This window comes from Ruditapes philippinarum, unplaced genomic scaffold, assembly GCF_026571515.1.
Source record: "Ruditapes philippinarum isolate M1 unplaced genomic scaffold, ASM2657151v2 ctg2667_1_1_1_1, whole genome shotgun sequence".
Classification (NCBI taxonomy): Eukaryota; Metazoa; Mollusca; class Bivalvia; order Venerida; family Veneridae; genus Ruditapes; species Ruditapes philippinarum.
Genome location: NW_026852562.1, coordinates 2,155 through 21,507, shown reverse-complemented (window position 1 = coordinate 21,507; position 19,353 = coordinate 2,155). Strand labels below are relative to the sequence as shown.

General features: G+C 33.4%; 2 protein-coding genes across 2 annotated transcripts; one reads left to right on the top strand and one right to left on the bottom strand.

The window, feature by feature from the left end:
* Window positions 1-1,997: 1,997 nt before the first annotated feature.
* Window positions 1,998-3,716, bottom strand: LOC132717012 (uncharacterized). Its single transcript, XM_060700367.1, has one exon. The coding sequence runs from the start codon at window positions 3,714-3,716 to the stop codon at window positions 1,998-2,000; it is 1,719 nt and encodes a 572-aa protein (XP_060556350.1).
* A 3,396-nt stretch (window positions 3,717-7,112) lies between these two features.
* Window positions 7,113-19,020, top strand: LOC132717018 (mediator of RNA polymerase II transcription subunit 25-like; the record flags this gene model as incomplete). Its single annotated transcript, XM_060700380.1, is given in 12 exon segments — window positions 7,113-7,394; window positions 9,257-9,302; window positions 10,386-10,510; window positions 11,180-11,281; window positions 12,489-12,609; window positions 13,229-13,294; window positions 13,923-14,010; window positions 15,167-15,220; window positions 16,483-16,593; window positions 17,221-17,408; window positions 18,235-18,390; window positions 18,801-19,020. Coding segments are annotated over 12 exon segments (1,390 nt in total), but the record flags the coding sequence as incomplete, so codon positions are not given.
* Window positions 19,021-19,353: the final 333 nt, after the last annotated feature.

The window sequence follows — 19,353 nt, the reverse complement described above, 5'->3', positions numbered from 1 at the left end:
GAATTAAAATTTTACTGGTACCCGAGACATAATGTGCCTATATAGGCTATGTTGTCAGTTTCCTATTAAATTTATTTGCTGTACTGGTTATAACGACATTTTTTGCATTGCTGAAATGGAAAAAAAAAATAAAAACGTCATCACACTTTCATTTGCCAGCCACGTCTGGGTCTTATAAATATGACGTTGCTTTGTGATAGCGTGCTTGTCCTACATAGCCACCCCGCATAGCTCAATCGGTTAGAGCGCGAGACTTGTAATCTCGACATTCTGGATTCGATTCCCGGGCTAGCCTACTGATCAGTCTTTCGGATGAGACTTAAAATCGAGGTCCCGTGTATGAGTGCTTAAACACTTGGCACGTTAAAGAACCAGGGGAAGCTTCTGGAATTGGGGCATCTTTCTATTTCTTTCACTATCCTCCAAAATATAAAATGACTAATACCCTTCTGGGGGACTCGTCCATATGGGCAACCGGTGGCGAGTATAAATAAACTCCTACACACACTTGTTCTACATGTCAATTGAACTCTCACAAGCATGTTGCATCTCATACTTTGAACTAGAATAATTCAGGCATCCGAATCTGGTCAGTTCAAGCAACTTTACGAGATAATGAAAGTACATGTATGTTGCCTGTTCAGAACTACGCTCGGACATTCCTAAAATGGATATTAATGTACTAGTATTTTGTTGACAACCCCACAATACAACAAATATATCCAATGAATGCAATTTACCGTTACTGAGTGTGCACTGTACGCAACAGGTACTTAACAATCGATATAGGTTAACCATCATTGGCATACCAATGGTAGACACAATTTATTGATAACTGTGAAGACAGACTAGGCGTGGTAAGTTGAATTTTTACCTTCAAAATTTAAATTTACATTTAAGGGCATTTATTAAAATTTTTAAATTGGGTTTTGCCTTTATTTAAAAAAAGAAATTTAAATAAAAGTATTTTAGTTTGGAAATTTACCACAGGGAAAAATACGTTCATTTTTTGTATGAAAGACACATGTATAGTGAGATTGTCGAGAAATTAAACATCGTCTTTTAAACCTGGACCACCGAAAGGGACGAAAGTAAAAACTAATATGTTGCAATCGCAGTGCTGAATTGACTGTGTCGATTGAATAAGAAAAATGAAAAGTGAAACATCTCTCACGCCCCCTAGCACTGTATAAAACAGTGTTATTTTTTAATCCAGTGCCTATTTTATATGCAAAACCCGGAAAAATAGTTCTATAAGATAAAAGCAGAAAAACAAACTACAACGTGATATATTTTATATATAAATTGGTATTTTTAATTCAAATACAACATTAATATCTGCAGCAACTATGTTAATTCTTAAATTATAAATAAGCATTTTACAATATGTTTATTTTTTAAGCTTTCAGATACTGGACAAACAGAAAGAAAAGGATGGCATTCATCCTCAATATATACTACTTGTATTTGGGTACACACTTTACAAATACATGTATACTCTTGCTATTTCTAAATCACGTGAAGATAATCTAAAGCTACTTATATCAATTTTTTTAAATATCCCTCTAACTGAATTTAAATGTTTAAAAAATAAAATCGAGTTTGAATCCAGATTAAGCAAGCATTTTTTGCGTATTATTGGTATTTGAATACCATCTGAGATTCTGGTATACATGTCTTTTGGATTAATTACATCTGTCGCCAGTGATACAAGTTTATAATTAATATGCATATCTATTAACAAACATAGAAACTTTGCAACACTTCTAGCTGCTGCACAATAAAACATGTGTATGAAATGATATTGCTATGTTTCTGTACAGTTCTAGTATTCATATCAGATGTTCTATTCTTGCAATACAATTATAAATTCTAGTAAATCCCATAATCACATCTTTTCTGCCCTTTCCGTCAAACTTCTTGATTATTGATCACTGATAATAGCCGAGATTTTCCGATTGTAATCCCACAGACTTTACAAGATCTTATTTCGAGAGCTACCACATTTGAAATTGCTTAAGAACATTCTTTTCTTTTGGATCAATGCTTGTTTTATAGTTGCATAAAAACAATTTCTTTCTTGCGTCACAAAATGATATGCAGTATGGCATTTGGGCGTGTTCATGGTTAAGCAGAATTTCCTTGATTTTCTTGCCGTCATGTGATAACATGTAAATGCTTCCTTTATGATCCCATTTACACACAAGCACTATACCACACTGTGTAGATGCCAAACCTCTTACATCTGGAAGACCATTGTCTGTGTACTTAGCAAGTACTTTACAATCAAAATCAAACTTGTAGACAGCCGTGGCCTTGTTTTCTTTGAAACTGTTAGCAACATAAAATGCATTGTTGTCATGCTCCATTTCTATGCTGACAATCATACCTAGTTCCGCTGGGTGTCCTTGCTTTATCACAACCCAATTTGTATTCATGACTTCAAGTGTAGACTCGTATGCTATGACCAACCTTTTGTTTCTGCAAGCGATTTTTCTTACATACCCCCATCTATCAATAGCGTAGATTTCAACGAAATCGTTCTTGTCTGTAAGAGCAAATACTTTTATTTTCTTTTCGTCCGGAATTGTGACCGCAATGGCTTGCTTGCCCAGCACTGCTACATCATGTGGTTCTCCAGATAACTGAATTCTCCCTTGCAATTCACCCTTTTCTATATCAAACACTTTTAAACACTTGTTTCCAAAATCAGCAAGAACTATCTGATTTTGTGAAAAAAGAACCGAAGCGATTATAAAGCAATCAGATTGGTCCTGGTGGGATTTTATTTCTATTTCACTTTGAAAAATTGGCTCCATATCTTTCAGCAGCTTTCTAGGTCGTACATCGTTATTGATGTTTTTCAGTGTTCCAAAAGGAACGGATGATGACATTGCTGCGTGCAATTCAAGGGACTTGTTGAACACATACTTCTCTGTCTGACTGCTGTAAAGCATTTGTAAACACGCCGTTTCCATTGTCGCCGCTCTCCCTTTAACCTGATTGGCAACCACAAACAGTCCATTAGCTTCACCTGCATGCTTATCCAGGCTGTCTTTCATATCCTTAATTTCATGTGTAAGTGAAAGATGTTCTGCTTTAAGTCTGGTAACAATCTGTTCATTTTCCAGTTTCCTTTTGTTCAATCTATCAAGCATGTCTGCTTCAACTTTATCTAGATATGCATCGATTTCTTTCCTGAAAGACTTGATGTCTCTCAACGCCTGCGAATATGATTGGTCGATGTCTCGATCTGCGGTTTGTAACGAAGTACATATTCCATCAAGTTGTTTGCAAATATATACTAATTTTCCTATCAAATTTCGATGCTCGGGACTATCAAAATATCGACCAGATATATCTTGTATTCGATCTACTTTACAAATCTTATGGTCCAACACCATGCAATCTCCACATCCTAGTTCATCGTGAGACGAGCAAAAGAACTTTAATACTTCACCTTTATGCTTGTTACAGATCTTATTACATGTGTCATCATCTAGGTTTGGAGCCGTGGACCTTGGCATCAATTGTCCTTCTAAAATCAAATGGTTTTTAGTCGCAGATTGTTTACGATGATATTTTATGCAGTCAGTACAAAAGAATTCGTTACAGGACTTACAATAGCCTGTAGCCACTACACTCTCCTCGTCATTCAAACATGGCTGACAGTATTTTTGTTCTTGTTCATCTACTCGACGTCCTGGTACTTCCATTTTTGTTTTAAAAACGATATTTAAATTAGAATAGACGTATATTTTCCATTGTTTCCATGTACACGTTTTTATTTTAGTGGTTAAATACTGTGCAGTTACAGATGCATTTGAACAGTTAAACCCAGCGACTTTATATGCAGCTTTTCGATTTTATACCGATATATCATGCTCTACTTGTTTCAGAATACCATACATTATAATATCTATATTTAGACCAATAATATGATATGAAATATAATGATATGCGGATACAACTTGTGAGACATAACAAAAAAAGCAGTAGATTGATAGAACCGCGTATATTAGCTTTGCATCGAAATGAAATGAATATTGATTAATTAAATGATTGATTGATTGATTGATTTATTATTCATTCATTCATTCATTGTTATTTTTCATAAATTCTAACCTGTATTGATTTTTACTTTGAGATATAATTATCGCACGACTGAACTTTTATTGATACTATAAATTAAATACATGTACATGTATATATTTATACCAATAACCGTAGGTTCTTTAATTGTGCTGCTACAAAATTTAAATAACTTGAGGCATTAACCAAAAATGTTTGCTCGACAACTTACAATAATTCCTTTACAATAATGTACTTTTATAAAAGTAATTTTGAAAATACACATACGTTCATGTATTGTAGAAAAAAGTGAAAACCAGAAGGTTAAAAGATTATATATAGATTAATATTTACTGTAAATGTTCGGAGTCAGCGAAATTATTTTTTTTATAGAAACCTGTAAATTAGACATTTTTGTCATCAATACCAATCCGATTCTATATTTTTTACTTTAAATTCTACTGCTGTAAAGGATATACCATCAAATAAAACTAAATAAAGAAAACCTTCAGAATCATTTAATATTTTTTTATAAGTTCTCGCTCTAGATTTACAAAAGAATTGGAATATTGTTTATATTATACGATTTTGCATACCTTTTTTATAACTACAGAATAACATATATTGGATACAAATATTTGACAGTTTACTATGAAAAAGATAAGTAGGTAGGTAGGTTAGTACGTACGGGTAGGCAGGTAGGAAGGAAGGTAGGTATAGGGGGCTGAGATCAACAAATGTATAGTTCATATTCACAAATATATTTTCTTTTTAATTTCATATAATTGGAAAGACGTTTATGTCTTTTAATTAAAGGTCCAGATAACGGCCGTAAGCTAGTATAACAAGCAAAATTTACAAGAAATAATGAAATAAGAGACTGTAAGGAATGATGCACCAGATAATTTTAATCCCCGTTTCCATGTGGGCAATTGCAAAGAAATAGCCTATTTTAGCACATTTCTCATGATTTGTTCTAATGTCAGGTAGATAATAGGCGTGCTTCGTGGAGGCTGTTTCAAATGTCATATACCTATTTTTTCATATGATCATGCAGGTAAATTATGTTTTCTTACCATTTATTCGTTATTCAATATGAACAAACGATAAGAAAGTGTTTCAATAACCTTATAGCTTTCAACACAATCAAACTAACATAAATTTCTATAAACTAATACAATGTATAAACAAATCTTAGATCTCTTTTCTGTATTATTGATCTTACTGCTATTTGTGTAAAATATGCAATGACAAAAAAAAAAATGACATTTCTTTTTATTTTGTATATGTATGTTGTTATTCTATTACATACGAATATCTCAAATGAAATTTGTTAAATTGTCTCCTTTTATATTTTTATGATATTTATGAATAAAAGCGAGAAAAAAATATTTACATTGCACAACATTTTATATTCGATAATTAAATATTTTGTATACATGTATTAATATTGCTCGCATTTCATACCATATCTATCTCTATCGCGAATTACGCAAAATTAGCTGTGCATGTAACTATGCTTTTTCTTCACTTGTCCCGCGTAGGTTCGAATCCCGCCGAGGCCTTTGATTTTTTTTCATGTGTGAAAGCTATCTATCTTACGGAACGTCGACAAGTTCTTGCAATTTATATTAATCACTTTCGAGTTCGCTTCCTGGAACCAACCAGTACTGGTGTCATATGAAGATACATGGTCGTGACCCGATTAGGGCTCGAACCCATGATCCCTGGGTTGAGAGGCAGACACCTTAACCACTAGGTCATCGCTCCAGTGCCCGTTTGTGTCTGAAATAATTCTCGGAGGGACACCTGAGGTCTTCATCTGCCATTAACGCTGGTAAGTCGCCATTTGACCATTACAGTCTTGGTGCGAAGTAAAAACCCAACCTAATAGGTTGTTTTAATAACTTAGTAAAGTGCATGTTTAAATATGCGTATATAGACAGTGATATGCACATTTAATCAATGTAATGTTCTATTTATTGTATAGTTCCTTGTCCCCCCAATAAGTTAAGATTCCTTTGACCCATAGTCTTTATATATTTAGATTGGTCATGATAAGTAGATCAGCCCTAATGATTTAGAGGTCACCAGGTCAAAGGTCACAAGGGCCTTGACTTAAAAAAGCAACTACTGGTAAGATATTTTGCCGTTTTATATTTGCACCGTCGGTGCCATTTCGTATTTCATCATTTTCACGTGCAATTGTGGCGCCGTTTTAAATTTGCACCGGCGGCGCCATTTCGTTTGTCATCATTTTCACGTGCAATCGTGGCGCCGTTTTATATTTGCACCGGCGGTGCCATTTCGTATTTCATCATTTTCACGTGCAATCGTGGCGCCGTTTTATATTTGCATTATTGGTGCCATTTCGTATTTCATCATTTTCACGTGCAATTGCTTAATATATAAAAGAAGGAAAAAAGATCTATTTAGAGTCTAGTGAATTATATCAAAGTGAAAGGATATTTTTTAACGTTGAAACAGGGGAACTGTCATATTTTGGCAAGTAATGCTACTTTAATTACGAGTAAAAATTTAAGGAATTTAGTCACAATCACAACGGGTAAACGAAAACACTGTATCACTGCCCACGTGAGATTTTTACCATGATACTGAAGATGATTTTTATAATAATAAAGACCTCCATTTTAAAGATATGAAATAAAAACTGTGTTTAAATAAAAACTAATAAAAACTAATAGAATCGACAGTCTGTAAATGATAACGATAAAAGAATAAACATACATGTATTATATTGCCCACACACAAAATAGAACAGTATCTAATTGCGTAGACTAATTGTTTTTGAGTCGAGTCCAAATATTAAAATCTTTCCGCTCAAATTCGTCTTTTCGCGAAAAAGTAAATATATAATCTGAAGGACTACTTTATTGCGCTTTAGTTTAATATACAAAGCATTTAAAATATAATTTTGTAATATCATACAATTTACTTCCATAAAAATGTAATAATAGAAGAAGCATTGCCGAAATAATTTCCAATCTTGAAAAAATGACGATCTATTTCTTATGCGTATATAATTTTAGAAAGGAGTTGCTAGGCACATCCGGAAGTAAAATGATGCATGATGCTATAAATAAAATTAGGGAAAATACTTTTTTATAGCATATTTTAAGCTCAGTTGAAACAACCTTGTAACGCAATTTATTCTAAATTGACAGTTTGAAGTAGATCCATTTGGTTAAGATGGTGGCATTAGATAAAACACCGGCAGACGTGGTGTTTGTTGTTGAAGGAACAGCAAATCTTGGTGCATACATTGAAGATTTGAAAACAAACTACATCCTACCTACATTAGAGTAAGAAAGAATACTGTCAACAATTTATCGTATTTGCCATTTGAAAGCTTTATATAGGTTGAACTCAAAATGATTTTACATGAATTATCATCTTAAAAATATTATGTCGGTCAAAAGCTATAGGCCCCTACATAGCTTAATATGTTTTGTGAACTTAATATGTTTTGTGAAATGTTATATAAAATATATTTATTATATACTTTGAAATGAAATATTGATGAAATAAAATGTGTATTTTCATTTTACGTATTTTCACTGTAAAAATTTATTTTTCACTGCAGTGAAACATATTTTCCGTATTTTCACTGGTGTCTTGCCGGACTACTTTCTTTTAAATTCTGCCAGTACTCAAAATTTAAGGGAAAGTCTTGCAAATTTTAATGTCCAGAAAGAGAAAAATGTATATAATAAACAGAAAATTCAAGTTTTTTCTATATAAATACATGATTTATTTTCATCTTGTGGCATGAAAATTACCATATTTCACTCGTGGCTACCGCCACTCATGAAATATTTATTTTCATACCACTCGATGAAAATAAATCATGTATTTATAGAAAAAACTTGAATATCCTCTATATATATACCGACAGTAAATAAATTTTGATTTGATTCCTGTAATTAGTAAATATGACATTGCTTTAAGATAATTTTAGTCCTATATATATATGACGTCGCTTTGAGATATTTTGCTTCTGACCAAAGCACTTCATATCAAAATTGTTCAAAAATTCATAGCATGTTCCTCAAGAAAATCTGGCAGAACAAAAAAACACTAAATTCAGCGTAAATATACATTGATTTTGACTCAGTATGGCCGATATTCAAAAATAGATTGATGTTTGTATTTAATTTTAAATTGATAACTACAATTATTGAGAGTTGTTGTTTAAGAAAAAAATTTGGAATAAAGCTTGAAAGGCAAGAAAATCAACACTTATTTAAATTTTTTTATGATGCTTTTTATGATAAACTATAACAAGTCTGTAACTTGTGATATATTGGACTAACATATTTTTACTTCTTATGTATTATGTATTAATAAAATGATTTAACTGTCACATCCTAAAAAATCATGTTTAAATCCTTTAATTTAATTACATTCCTCATATAGCCCATAAACAAATGGCCATCTTACAGTTACAGTGCACGAAATCTGACTGGCTAAATTGAATGCCAGCTTTTAAATAGTCGAATGTTTTGCCTATGCACCGTCAGCATGCATGCATATTTTTCCTTTCTGAAATTTGGAATCAATCTTACAGTAAAGCGCTTTACTTACAACTTAACCAGTATGATGGATAGCACAACTTTGTTCCATTGTCATTATATCTGAAAAAGTTTTTATTCCATGAATTATATTATTTTGACTTTACTATCTCAAGCATACCTGTATGCTATTTAATAACCTTAAAATACATTTATTTGTCTACATCCCTTTAAATTAATACTGGCCCTGATTGAAAAAAAGTGATAAGCCTTTACCACGTGAGCACATACATGCAGTCTGACCAGGTTCTCTGCACTGATTGCTGACCGACTAAAATTTTCATCTTTATATCTCCAAAATTTGGAATGGACATTAAAGCGATGTTGATAGTAATACAATTATGGAATGAAAGAAATGAATAACATTGGCCTTGGACTTACCATCTTTTGTCCTAGACAGAAATGTTAAAATATTTTTAACTGTAATGCTACCTTAGTGTTTCATTCCAGCTAATAAGCAGACTGGCATATGTTTTTAGCTTGGCTGTTTGCAGTATGGAAATCCTTGCATGCTATTTTAAAAGTAGAAATCATAAATGGCACTCATAGTTTTTGTCATTTGTCACAGTGACACTGTATATTTTTTTCTTCAGGAAATTCAATGGTGGACCACCTGATCCAATTGATTATGGTGATGATGTAAGTTAAGAACCTTTCTTTTGTCTTAATTGTGTGCATGTAAATTTTATATGATTTACTGCTAATAGTTCTGCAGATTAAGTGATATTAGGATTTTCAACTTTAACTATTTGAATAATAGTGGGAGTTATTCATTTTATTGTACCAACATGGTGTCAGTGTTGGCATTGGCATGGCCATCACACTTTAATAATTGGAGGTATCTATTCCAGGTCCATAACTCTTGCCTGGATATATAGCCCTTTTTGAAGATAGAAAAAACAGGGTTTAAGTGTTACATGCAAGATAATTTCTTTAAAACTACTTAAATATTTACTTTTAACACATGCATTTAGGATCATATTTGAAGTTGACATTCAAACCCATAACTCTAGTACAAAATTTTGACTAAATTATAGCCTTTGTTTTGATGCACAATCAATAGTGAAAGCTGCTGTAGACTTGAAATATGATACATATCACAATCTTAAATGTTGGTAGGGGCGTCCGTGGCAGAGTGGTTATGGTCGTTGACTTCAAACCTCTTGCCCCTCACCACTGTGGGTTCGAATCCCTACAGGGACTTTGGATTCTTTTATGTGAGGAAGCTATCCAGCTAGCTTACGGAACGTCGGTGATTCTACTCAGGTGCCCGTTCGTGCCTGAAATAATGCACGGAAGGGCACCTGAAGTCTTCCTCCACCAGTAAAGCTGGAACATCGCAATATGATCTATACTGTGTCGATGTGACGTAAAACCCAAAACAAAAACAAAAATGTTGGTCATAATTACATTGTATGACCTATCTTCCTCTTTGTGAATTCCTACATTATCCAGGCTTCCGTTTTACTATCAAACTAGGAGAATAGCCATGTTTGCTATCCCACTGGCAGTTCTTTTTGTATATTTTTCTAAATTACTAGTAAGATTAAATTGAACATTCCATTAAATAGTTTCTATTGCATTGCAGAAGTGCATGAAGTTCTCTTGTTTTTCTACCAATCACAGATTCTTATGTACTATTTGAAACAAGTTACATATACATGTACAGTTGTATATACATTTACTTGCATTGTGATGTATTGTATTTCTTTTTTTCTTCAGTTTAGTTGTACGGTATACAACCTTGTGACATTTTTCTCGGCTGATATAGCTCCAGACTCGGCCACAAGGTGCTCAGACCTAACAACCAGCACCCACCAGTTCCTCACATGGCTGGACCATGTACAGTAAGTTTTGACCCTAAGGCAGGAGATTCACGGTCATCAGCTTTTGTTTTAAGGTCTTGATTTTTTAAATTGTTATTTTCTATAATTACTAAAATTTTTAAAGCAAAACACTTTTCAATTAGATAAAGCATTAAGGCCAAAAATTTTATATTATTTCATACCAATATTGTTTTCTTAAGTTTTGAACCTGTAAGACTCCTTGTAAATTGCTTAGTATTTTTTTTGCAACATGTCTTCAGAAATTTCAGGCAAGAATAATGTATAGTCTATGTCAAATTGTTATTGTCTGATGTCAGTAGTCAAATTTAAAATTATATAGTAAATAGTACATCCACCATTTATGAATGAAAGTGTGATGTTAAATGTACTTTGTCCTTCAGTCTTGTTAGACATTAATGAAGGGGGTTTAGGTTTTAACTTCCGACCACTTTCCCCTTACTGCTGTGGGTTAAAATCCTGTCAGGACTTTGGATTTGTTCTTGTGAGGAAGCTTCCCAGCTAGCTAACAAAACAATGGTGGTTCTACTCAAGTGCCTGCTTGTGTCTGAAATATTGCAGGGAGGGGCACCTAAGGTCTTTTCCAACCATTAAAGCTGGAAAGACAAAATATTGCGTAGTTTTATGTTTCATTTAATCAGAATAATACATTTATCAATACTTTTATCTCAGATTTATCGGAGGTTGTGGAGAATGTCACAGTCATATATCGGAGGGATTACGTACAGCACTACACGTGTTTGATGATATTAAAGAGAAACGAAACAATGACAGGTTAGTAAAGCATGTTATTGGAAAAATCTGTGTGAAGTTATGTATTTGAATCATTATGAAATTTTAACAATTTGGAGAAGAGTATATTATCAAAGTATTAAAGTACATTTCTAAAACAAAATCTGGTTGTGTTATACATTAATAACATGTAGAAAACTACATTTTTTTGTTAAGAGTTTATTTCTGTGATGAAATTGCATAAACTATATTCTAATCTGTATTCATAGACTGTCCTTAAGTGACACTGTATCATTTACTTAATAAGCCATAATAAAAAATCAAACTCTGGTCCATAATTAAAGTGACATTATGTCCATCTAAGTGTAAATGGTCATTGAATAGGTAAAAATGACTTTATATTTTTCCATAATTATGTTCAATTTTATGTTTTACTAGGAAAAAAATAATCAGTAATCCACTTGACCAACCAAAATTTCTATACTGGTTTCCTAGCAGTTTTCGGCCAAAAATCGCACTTTTTAACAAACAAAATAAAAATCAGTCTACGGAGGGGTACACAACTTTGACAGGACAAAGTTAGGTACCTTTCCAGCATTGCCATGTGTTTAATGTTGCACTCTCATTTTACTTTTTAATTTGAATATAGGCATGAAATGTAACACCTTTTTTCACCTTTATTCAAATATTCATAGCAGTTTTCCGAACCTTTTTTATTTTGACTATAATTCAGTACAATAAAGCAATATTAAAATGGTTTTATCAGACAAATAGAACTTCCCAACCTTTTCTGTGTTGTCTGCAAAAATATTTACCGAAATATTGATTTACATAAAATGGGGACTTAGTTATTGTGCATGGATATTCAAACTAGAATTCCCCAGGTGTTGCTTATTTTTGAAAGTCGCAAGTTCTCTTATGTAACTTTAAATAACAGGTAAAACTTCAAAACATATAAATAGTTGTACTATTTTAAATGCTGTTTAGCATAGAAAACAAATGTCTCTCTGATTGATGAAGTAATATGGATGCCTCAGTGGTAAAAATAGACTGTACTGGACGAAAATGATAAACGGCCGGAAAACTGCTAGGGGACGGAAACTGCTAGGAAACCAGTACATTGTGTAATTACTGTTCAAAATGTATTGGTAATGCTCAATAATGTCACTTTAACAACTAAGCCTAGAGTGTAACTACAATATTTCCTTGATGAAAAATTCTGCAGGAGTGCATTTATTTCTATTTACAGATTATCCCCAGAAAGACACTGTATATTAATTTGTAACTCGCCACCGTATGCCCTGCCCAGTATGGAAGGATGTAAATACACTGGTTACTATAGTGACCAACTTGCCAATATGCTTGCCAAAGTAATTGTCTTTTCTTTATTCTTTTTATCCTTGGTAAGATTATGACATTGATACAGAAATTTAAGGCACTGCCTGATATGCTGATATAAATCATAAGTTTAACTTTAGTTCAGTACAAGCAGTTTGTTTCATGAAACTATCCAGCAAAATGACACTGTGTCATTAGTTATATATTTATTTTAACTTGCGTCTCAGTCAAATAATGCATGGAGAGGCAGCTGAAATAGAGAGAAATATAGAATCCCTACAGAATTCACAAAATGACAAATTGAAAATGTTGAAGGCTCGGTTTGGTAGAGCCTGTTCATAAAAGGTAATGAAAAGTGCAAGTTACCGTTTATGCCCCCTAGCACTGGCTTGAGCAGAATTCAACATTTAACATGAAATGATAATATTTGGAATTTTCTAAAATCCGCAGATGTGTTCATATGGCTGTTATCATGAAAGTCTTCTTCGACCAAAAAAGCTGGAAAGATAATTATGTTTGACCTAACTAACATGCACAAAGACAAGATATCAGTAAGAATTGAAATTGAAGACTTAAGGTCTGATGATAAAAAATATAATTTAAAATTCCTTATGCAGAAATGTAAAATTGTTTATTTTTATCTTCCTTTAGAGAGGTATTAATTTGTCTATAATATCACCAAGAAAAATACCAGCACTTCAAAAGTTGTATGAAGAGGTAATTATGTGTATTTTTATGATTTCAAAAAATATTTAAGCTTTTTTTGTTCTTTTGTTATGGGTTTATGGGATTTTAATATTAAAATACATTGCCACAAACAGTATAGAGCCTGGTCAGACTTCACAGATATGCTGGCTGGACTCACAGTTCACTTGTTGCAATGGCATAGTCCAGTCACTTTCAGTATAGGCAGGTCACATTTTAAATGTACGTAGCAATCTATAAGTGTTTCACTGTGTTCTACATTTGTTTGCTTATTATTTAGATAAAGTTAATTCTATGGAATATTTGTCTCTACACAGTATAATCTGTCCCAGATTAAAGTAATTATCTTCCTCTGTTTGACATGCATTTAATGATACAGTTTGTATGGTTTTCTGGGAAAATCTCATGCATTAATGAATTTTTTATTCAAATGACTTTACAAACTAAAATTGTATTTGTTGCATACATATGTACTTTCTGATCAAATATAGGATGAAAATCCTTCATTTAAGATCAATTATTATTTTAAAAAGAGCTTCAAAATGAAAAACAATAATATTTGACTTGATTGTGTCTTGTCAAGCTCAGAGATAAGTCCAGCTTGCTCTCCTTCTAACAGGTTTTGTTTTGTTATCTATAGGCTAGTACTACAGATATCCCTGCACAGAGCAAAGATTTCTCCATAGATTTACATCATCTCATCTTGTTACATGGTTATGAACTTGAAGGTAACACATTGTTTCTTGGTATATAATTATATAATGTAATAGATCTAGGTTTTTCTTTTGTCAAATCTCATAAAAGATTGTTTTCAATAACATAAAATGAATCTTGAAATCATATTTTCAATTCCATACAGTATTTTTTTAGGTATGTTTGAATCTTTCATATTTATCTTTAAAAGTGTGATATGCTTATTTTACAATTGAACAAAGCGGGCTATAATGCCAATTATCTCACTAAAGTTCCAGGATTCTGTACCAATACTGTCTTGTTTATCTGCAAGTAAATGCCAACTATGCTCGTACATAATTTGTGAACAGCAACATGGGAAGAATGTCAGATGCAATGTCAAGCTCCCACAGCCACTATTAAGGGGCATGTAGCTTTGCTTGTTTTGTCCATCTGTCCGCCAAGCTGTCCATACATAGACTGACAAGGATCATTGAGGCATACTGTAAAATCATTATTAATCGTGGGGCACAAATTTTCGTGGTTTTGGTGGATAGGTCAATCCACGAATTTTAAGATCCAAGGAAATTTTATCCCAACAAGTACTTCTTGCCATGTCTCTATTCTATATATTACAAACATGCATCGGCGCTTTTCCGCCGATTTTTGTGTAATGAATGCCCAGAGGCAAGGATTAAATCTATTGACAAGCGCTGTGTAATACTTAAAGATATGTACATGCGGTTAGTAAAATGCGAGGCGATTAAGTGTAAGATTACTTTGCATAAGGTTATATATTTTATTTTTTTTACAAGAAATTGAAAATCCACGAATTTAAGAACCCACGAAAATGCCCGTTTTGATAAAACCACGAAATTTCATGCCCACGAATATAAGTGAATTCACAGTATGTGTCTTATTGAACATTTCTGGTTTTCACTTCTGTTGTCACAGCATAACTTGTGCATAATCCAGGACTTGAACTTAAAAAAGCTGAAGACATTATAGCTATACTTGCTGTGCCTAGCAGACCAGCTGTATAAACAACATTTTACAGATACTTTATATATTATGATCAATTTCTTTTTTGTGGAAGTAAACAATACTACTGGAAGAATTTTTTGGATAAAACCAAACTCTTTGGTAATAAAAATGTAAGATAAAAGTCTTGAAATATTAACATGAATGGTTTTATATTTGGATTATTTTCAGAGAGAGCTCACACTCCTGTATCTGGAGAAGATGAACACATGAAATCACTACTTGGTAATGACTGTAAATTGTTTCTGAATCATTGATAAAAACACACACACTTCTTATAAGATCATTGATAAAAACCCCTTACCTCTTAGTTAAGTTGATATAAATTTATTTTAGTTTGATTGTTTTGGAAGCAATAACGTTATTGAAACACTCAAAAATCCGTTCCTGGAACCAACCAGTACTAAGAAATAATTGTAAAGTTTCTTGCTTAAGAAAACAATGGCTTGCCCCTGACCGGGTTTGAACCCTTGGATCACAAGTCCGACATGTTAATCACTCAGCCATGCCCCACACCTCTTAACAGACCATTGATGAAATGCATACTCCTTATTAGGATGTATCACAATATCCAATTGCAAATTAAGAACATGACTATGCTTTTTTGAAACAAAGTCTTATACTGTGATTATGTAACTTTATAAAGACCATAATGAAATCAAACCTCTCGAAAATGACCCTGATGCCACCTAACTGACCTCCAGTATTTAATTAATACCTTATATAAATACATGTATTAGTCATCTTTTTCTTGAAATGATTAATAAGAGTATGCCTTGGATTGTCCAACCTCATTAACCTTTAACCTTGCTGGAGCCAGGAAATAACTTGTCTTTGCGGCCAATATTATGCCAGGATAGCCTGCTCATTTGTGCAGTTTGACGAAGCTTTATGCTGTTGGCTGACCAGCTTCAAATTTTTATGTTGATATCCCCAAAAGTGATAATAGACAGTTCCAGGAATGAATGGTGGACTAGTCCTGTTAAGAAATTCTGCAAGTTATGGGTTAAACATTAGCAAATGAGTGGAAATGACAATCACAAACAAGCCTGATTTTACAGTTTTGGTGTGATATTAAATTGTCTTATAGAACAATGCCATATAATAAGTACGAGTATATGTGTTAAATACAGAAGTACAAATGTATATTTGGTTTATGCAGAATTTGTTTCAGTTAGATTGTGTAGGAAGCTATAAGCTCATAGAAACACTTTCGAATCTGTCCCTGGAACCAACCAGTACTGAGCAATGAGTGTAGTTTCTTGCTCAAGGAAACAACGACTTGTACATGACGGGGGTTTTTAATACATGAGACTAGCAATCAATAGATTACTAGACCGACGAGTTAACCACACGGCCATGTCGCCACTAAGAAGTATATTTGAATAGATAAAAACATATTACAAGTATATTTTTTGCAATGAATTGTCAATTATAGTCTAGTAGAATCTTTTTAATACATATAAAATATTATTGGTTTTATCTAGCATCTCCAGCCCCGACAGACATTTTTAAAGTACCTACAACAGCTCCATCTGTGATGCCACAGCCAAATCCCCAAACTTCACAACATTCTCAACCAGCACAATCACAACAAGGTGAGTTTCTTGCATTCATATAGAGATCCATTTGTATATAAATATACTCTAATATTGAATATTAAGATCCATCAATAGATCGTCTCCTTAGTGCAGTTACGGGTTAATTCCTTATATTATACGATAGGAGTTAACCGGTTATTGCACTAAAGTGACAAGATATTGCTTAAATAATGCAGAAAAAAAGCATTCATGATTTGCTTAGATAAAGTCAGCTTAGGGTCTATGGATTTGAGTTTGTGACTTCAAATCGTCAGAGAGGCATATGTTTTGTTGTGAACAATTTTTTAAGTCCTAATTTCAAACGATAAAAATATCCAAGATATATTGTCTAGGTAAATACAGCTGGTTTATGTCTGAAATTTGTTAAAACTGCTTCCCAGTCCATCGTATCAAACAGAAGACTTTGATGTACACTTTAAAGGTACATCTCTGGTACTATGTGGTATGTAGAATGTATGTTTGCATGACCTAGAAAGACATAATGTATGTTTTTGTATAAAACTCATGACATATCTTGAAGCAGTGAACAAAAGTTTTGCTATAAATTTATAGATAAGAGGGCACTGGTTAATTTTATAGTAATGTGCTATTCTTCATTAGAAATTAATGAATATTATGTAATAGGTAATATGCCACAGCAGTCTAACCAGTCAGTGCAGAAACAGACAAACCAACAGTTACCCTTCCAGTCACAGCAACAACCAGGCCAGGTACCGGCCCCTCAACAAAATAAATTAGGGAACCAGCAACAAGGCATGATGACTCAGCAGCATCCACAACAGCCAATCACATCACAGCAACAGCAGATGAAAGTAGGTAGAGGGTAGTCAGATATTGTAAATTCACTTAATTTCGTCAGCATGAAATTTCATGGTTTTGCCATGAAAGACATATTCATGGGTTGTTAAATTTGTGAATTATTTGCTTTTTGCAAAAAAAGTAAAATGCAAATAATGTAGTATGAAAAATTGTAGTGCAGATGAAATATGAATTCAATGACTCAAAAATGTGTGGATTGACCTATGATTTCAATGACTCAAAAATGTGTTGATTGACCTATGATTTCAATGAATCAAAAATGTGTGGATTGACCTATGATTTCAATGAATCAAAAATGTGTGGATTGACCTAAAACCAAGAAAATTAGTGCCCCGCTGATAATTATGTTTTCGAAAGTAGTTGTTCACTATTGATTGTCCAGAGGTGTTTGTCCAGAGGTGTTGAGTGTCTTAGATAATTATGTAAATGAAAACATTGTTAACAGCTTCAGTCTGTATAATTATGTGTGTATATTTCTTTGTTTATAGAGGTTTTTTATTCCTCAATTATTGTTGCATCTAAAGGTTATCTGGGTTTTATACTTTTTCCATTAGTTCACAAGAATCAGTACTTCAGAAATGTTCCTGTTGTATTAACCCTGAACCAGCTTAATACCTTTAATGAATTTGCCCCTCTTTCTATCTGGACAAAACCATTCTTTATTTTTGGGGAAAATTTCAAAATAACTGAATGGCAAATAGTGCAGACCTTGATCAGATGGCATGGATGTGCTAGCTGATCTTGGTCTGCACTTGTTGCATGGTTAGATCCATTTGCCACCCGTAGGCTAAGATTTAAATGAGAGGATATGTTTTTCAGGATCAGCAACAGAGAATGTTTGGTGGTGGTCAGATGAACAAACCACCTGGTATGTCAGTGACCAACATGGCCCAGCAACAGCCTCAGTTACCATACAGTACAATGGGTCGACCACCAAACCAGACTTCACAGGGCATAAACTCTACGGCAAATCAGGTATGAGCAATAGACTACATTTTTATGACTATATTCTAATACTATATATAATTTCCATCATTATTCAGACAGAATACCTTTATCTAACTTAAGCTCTAGGCATAGGGGTTTTGGAGAAAAAGGTTTTCTTCTTTTTTCTTCTTTGACACTACATAAAATAAAGTGACCCCTTACGTGTTTTACCATTAATGATAATCAATTTATCGGCTGTATTTGTATGATGGATTTGCCTTGCTTTGAATTTGGAACAGTCCATTCAAAGTTTTAGATATTTTAAGTCTCGGAATACAAAAATTTAGCAATCAAAATTGTTTTGCCCGGCTCTTTACTGGTGACAAAGGCTAATTATTTTTGGTTCCACGTAGGGTTAGCGTGAAGTATGAAAATAATTATGCTTTCTTATTATAAAGGATATGAGCATGATGAATCAAGCCAGGCTACAGAACATGGGAGGTCCTCAGATGTCACAGGACACTGGTATCATGCCAGTTGTTGGTGGCAACCCTCAAACTACCAACATGCAACAGTCAAAATCAGGCATGATGGTGAATATGGGACCAAATATGGGACCTGGGCCACATAACATGGTACCAGCATCTACTGGTATTACATCAATGCCTTCTAGTACAGGTATGGTAAAAAAATTAGTAATAATTATGCCCCCATTTCGAAGAAAAGGGGGTATATTGCTTTGCACTTGTCGGTCTGTCGGTCCGTCGGTCCGTAGACCAAATGGTTTCCGAGTGATAACTAAAAAACCCTTAGGCCTAGGAACTTCAAACTTGGTATGGTGATTGGTCATGACAAGTAGATGACCCCTATTGAGTTTTGGGTCAAGGGGTCAAAGGTCAAGGTCACATTGACCTTGTAAGCAAAAACGGTTTCCGATCAATAACTAAAGAACCTTAAGGCCTAGGAACTTCAAACTTGGTATGGTGATTTATCATGATCAGTAGATGACCC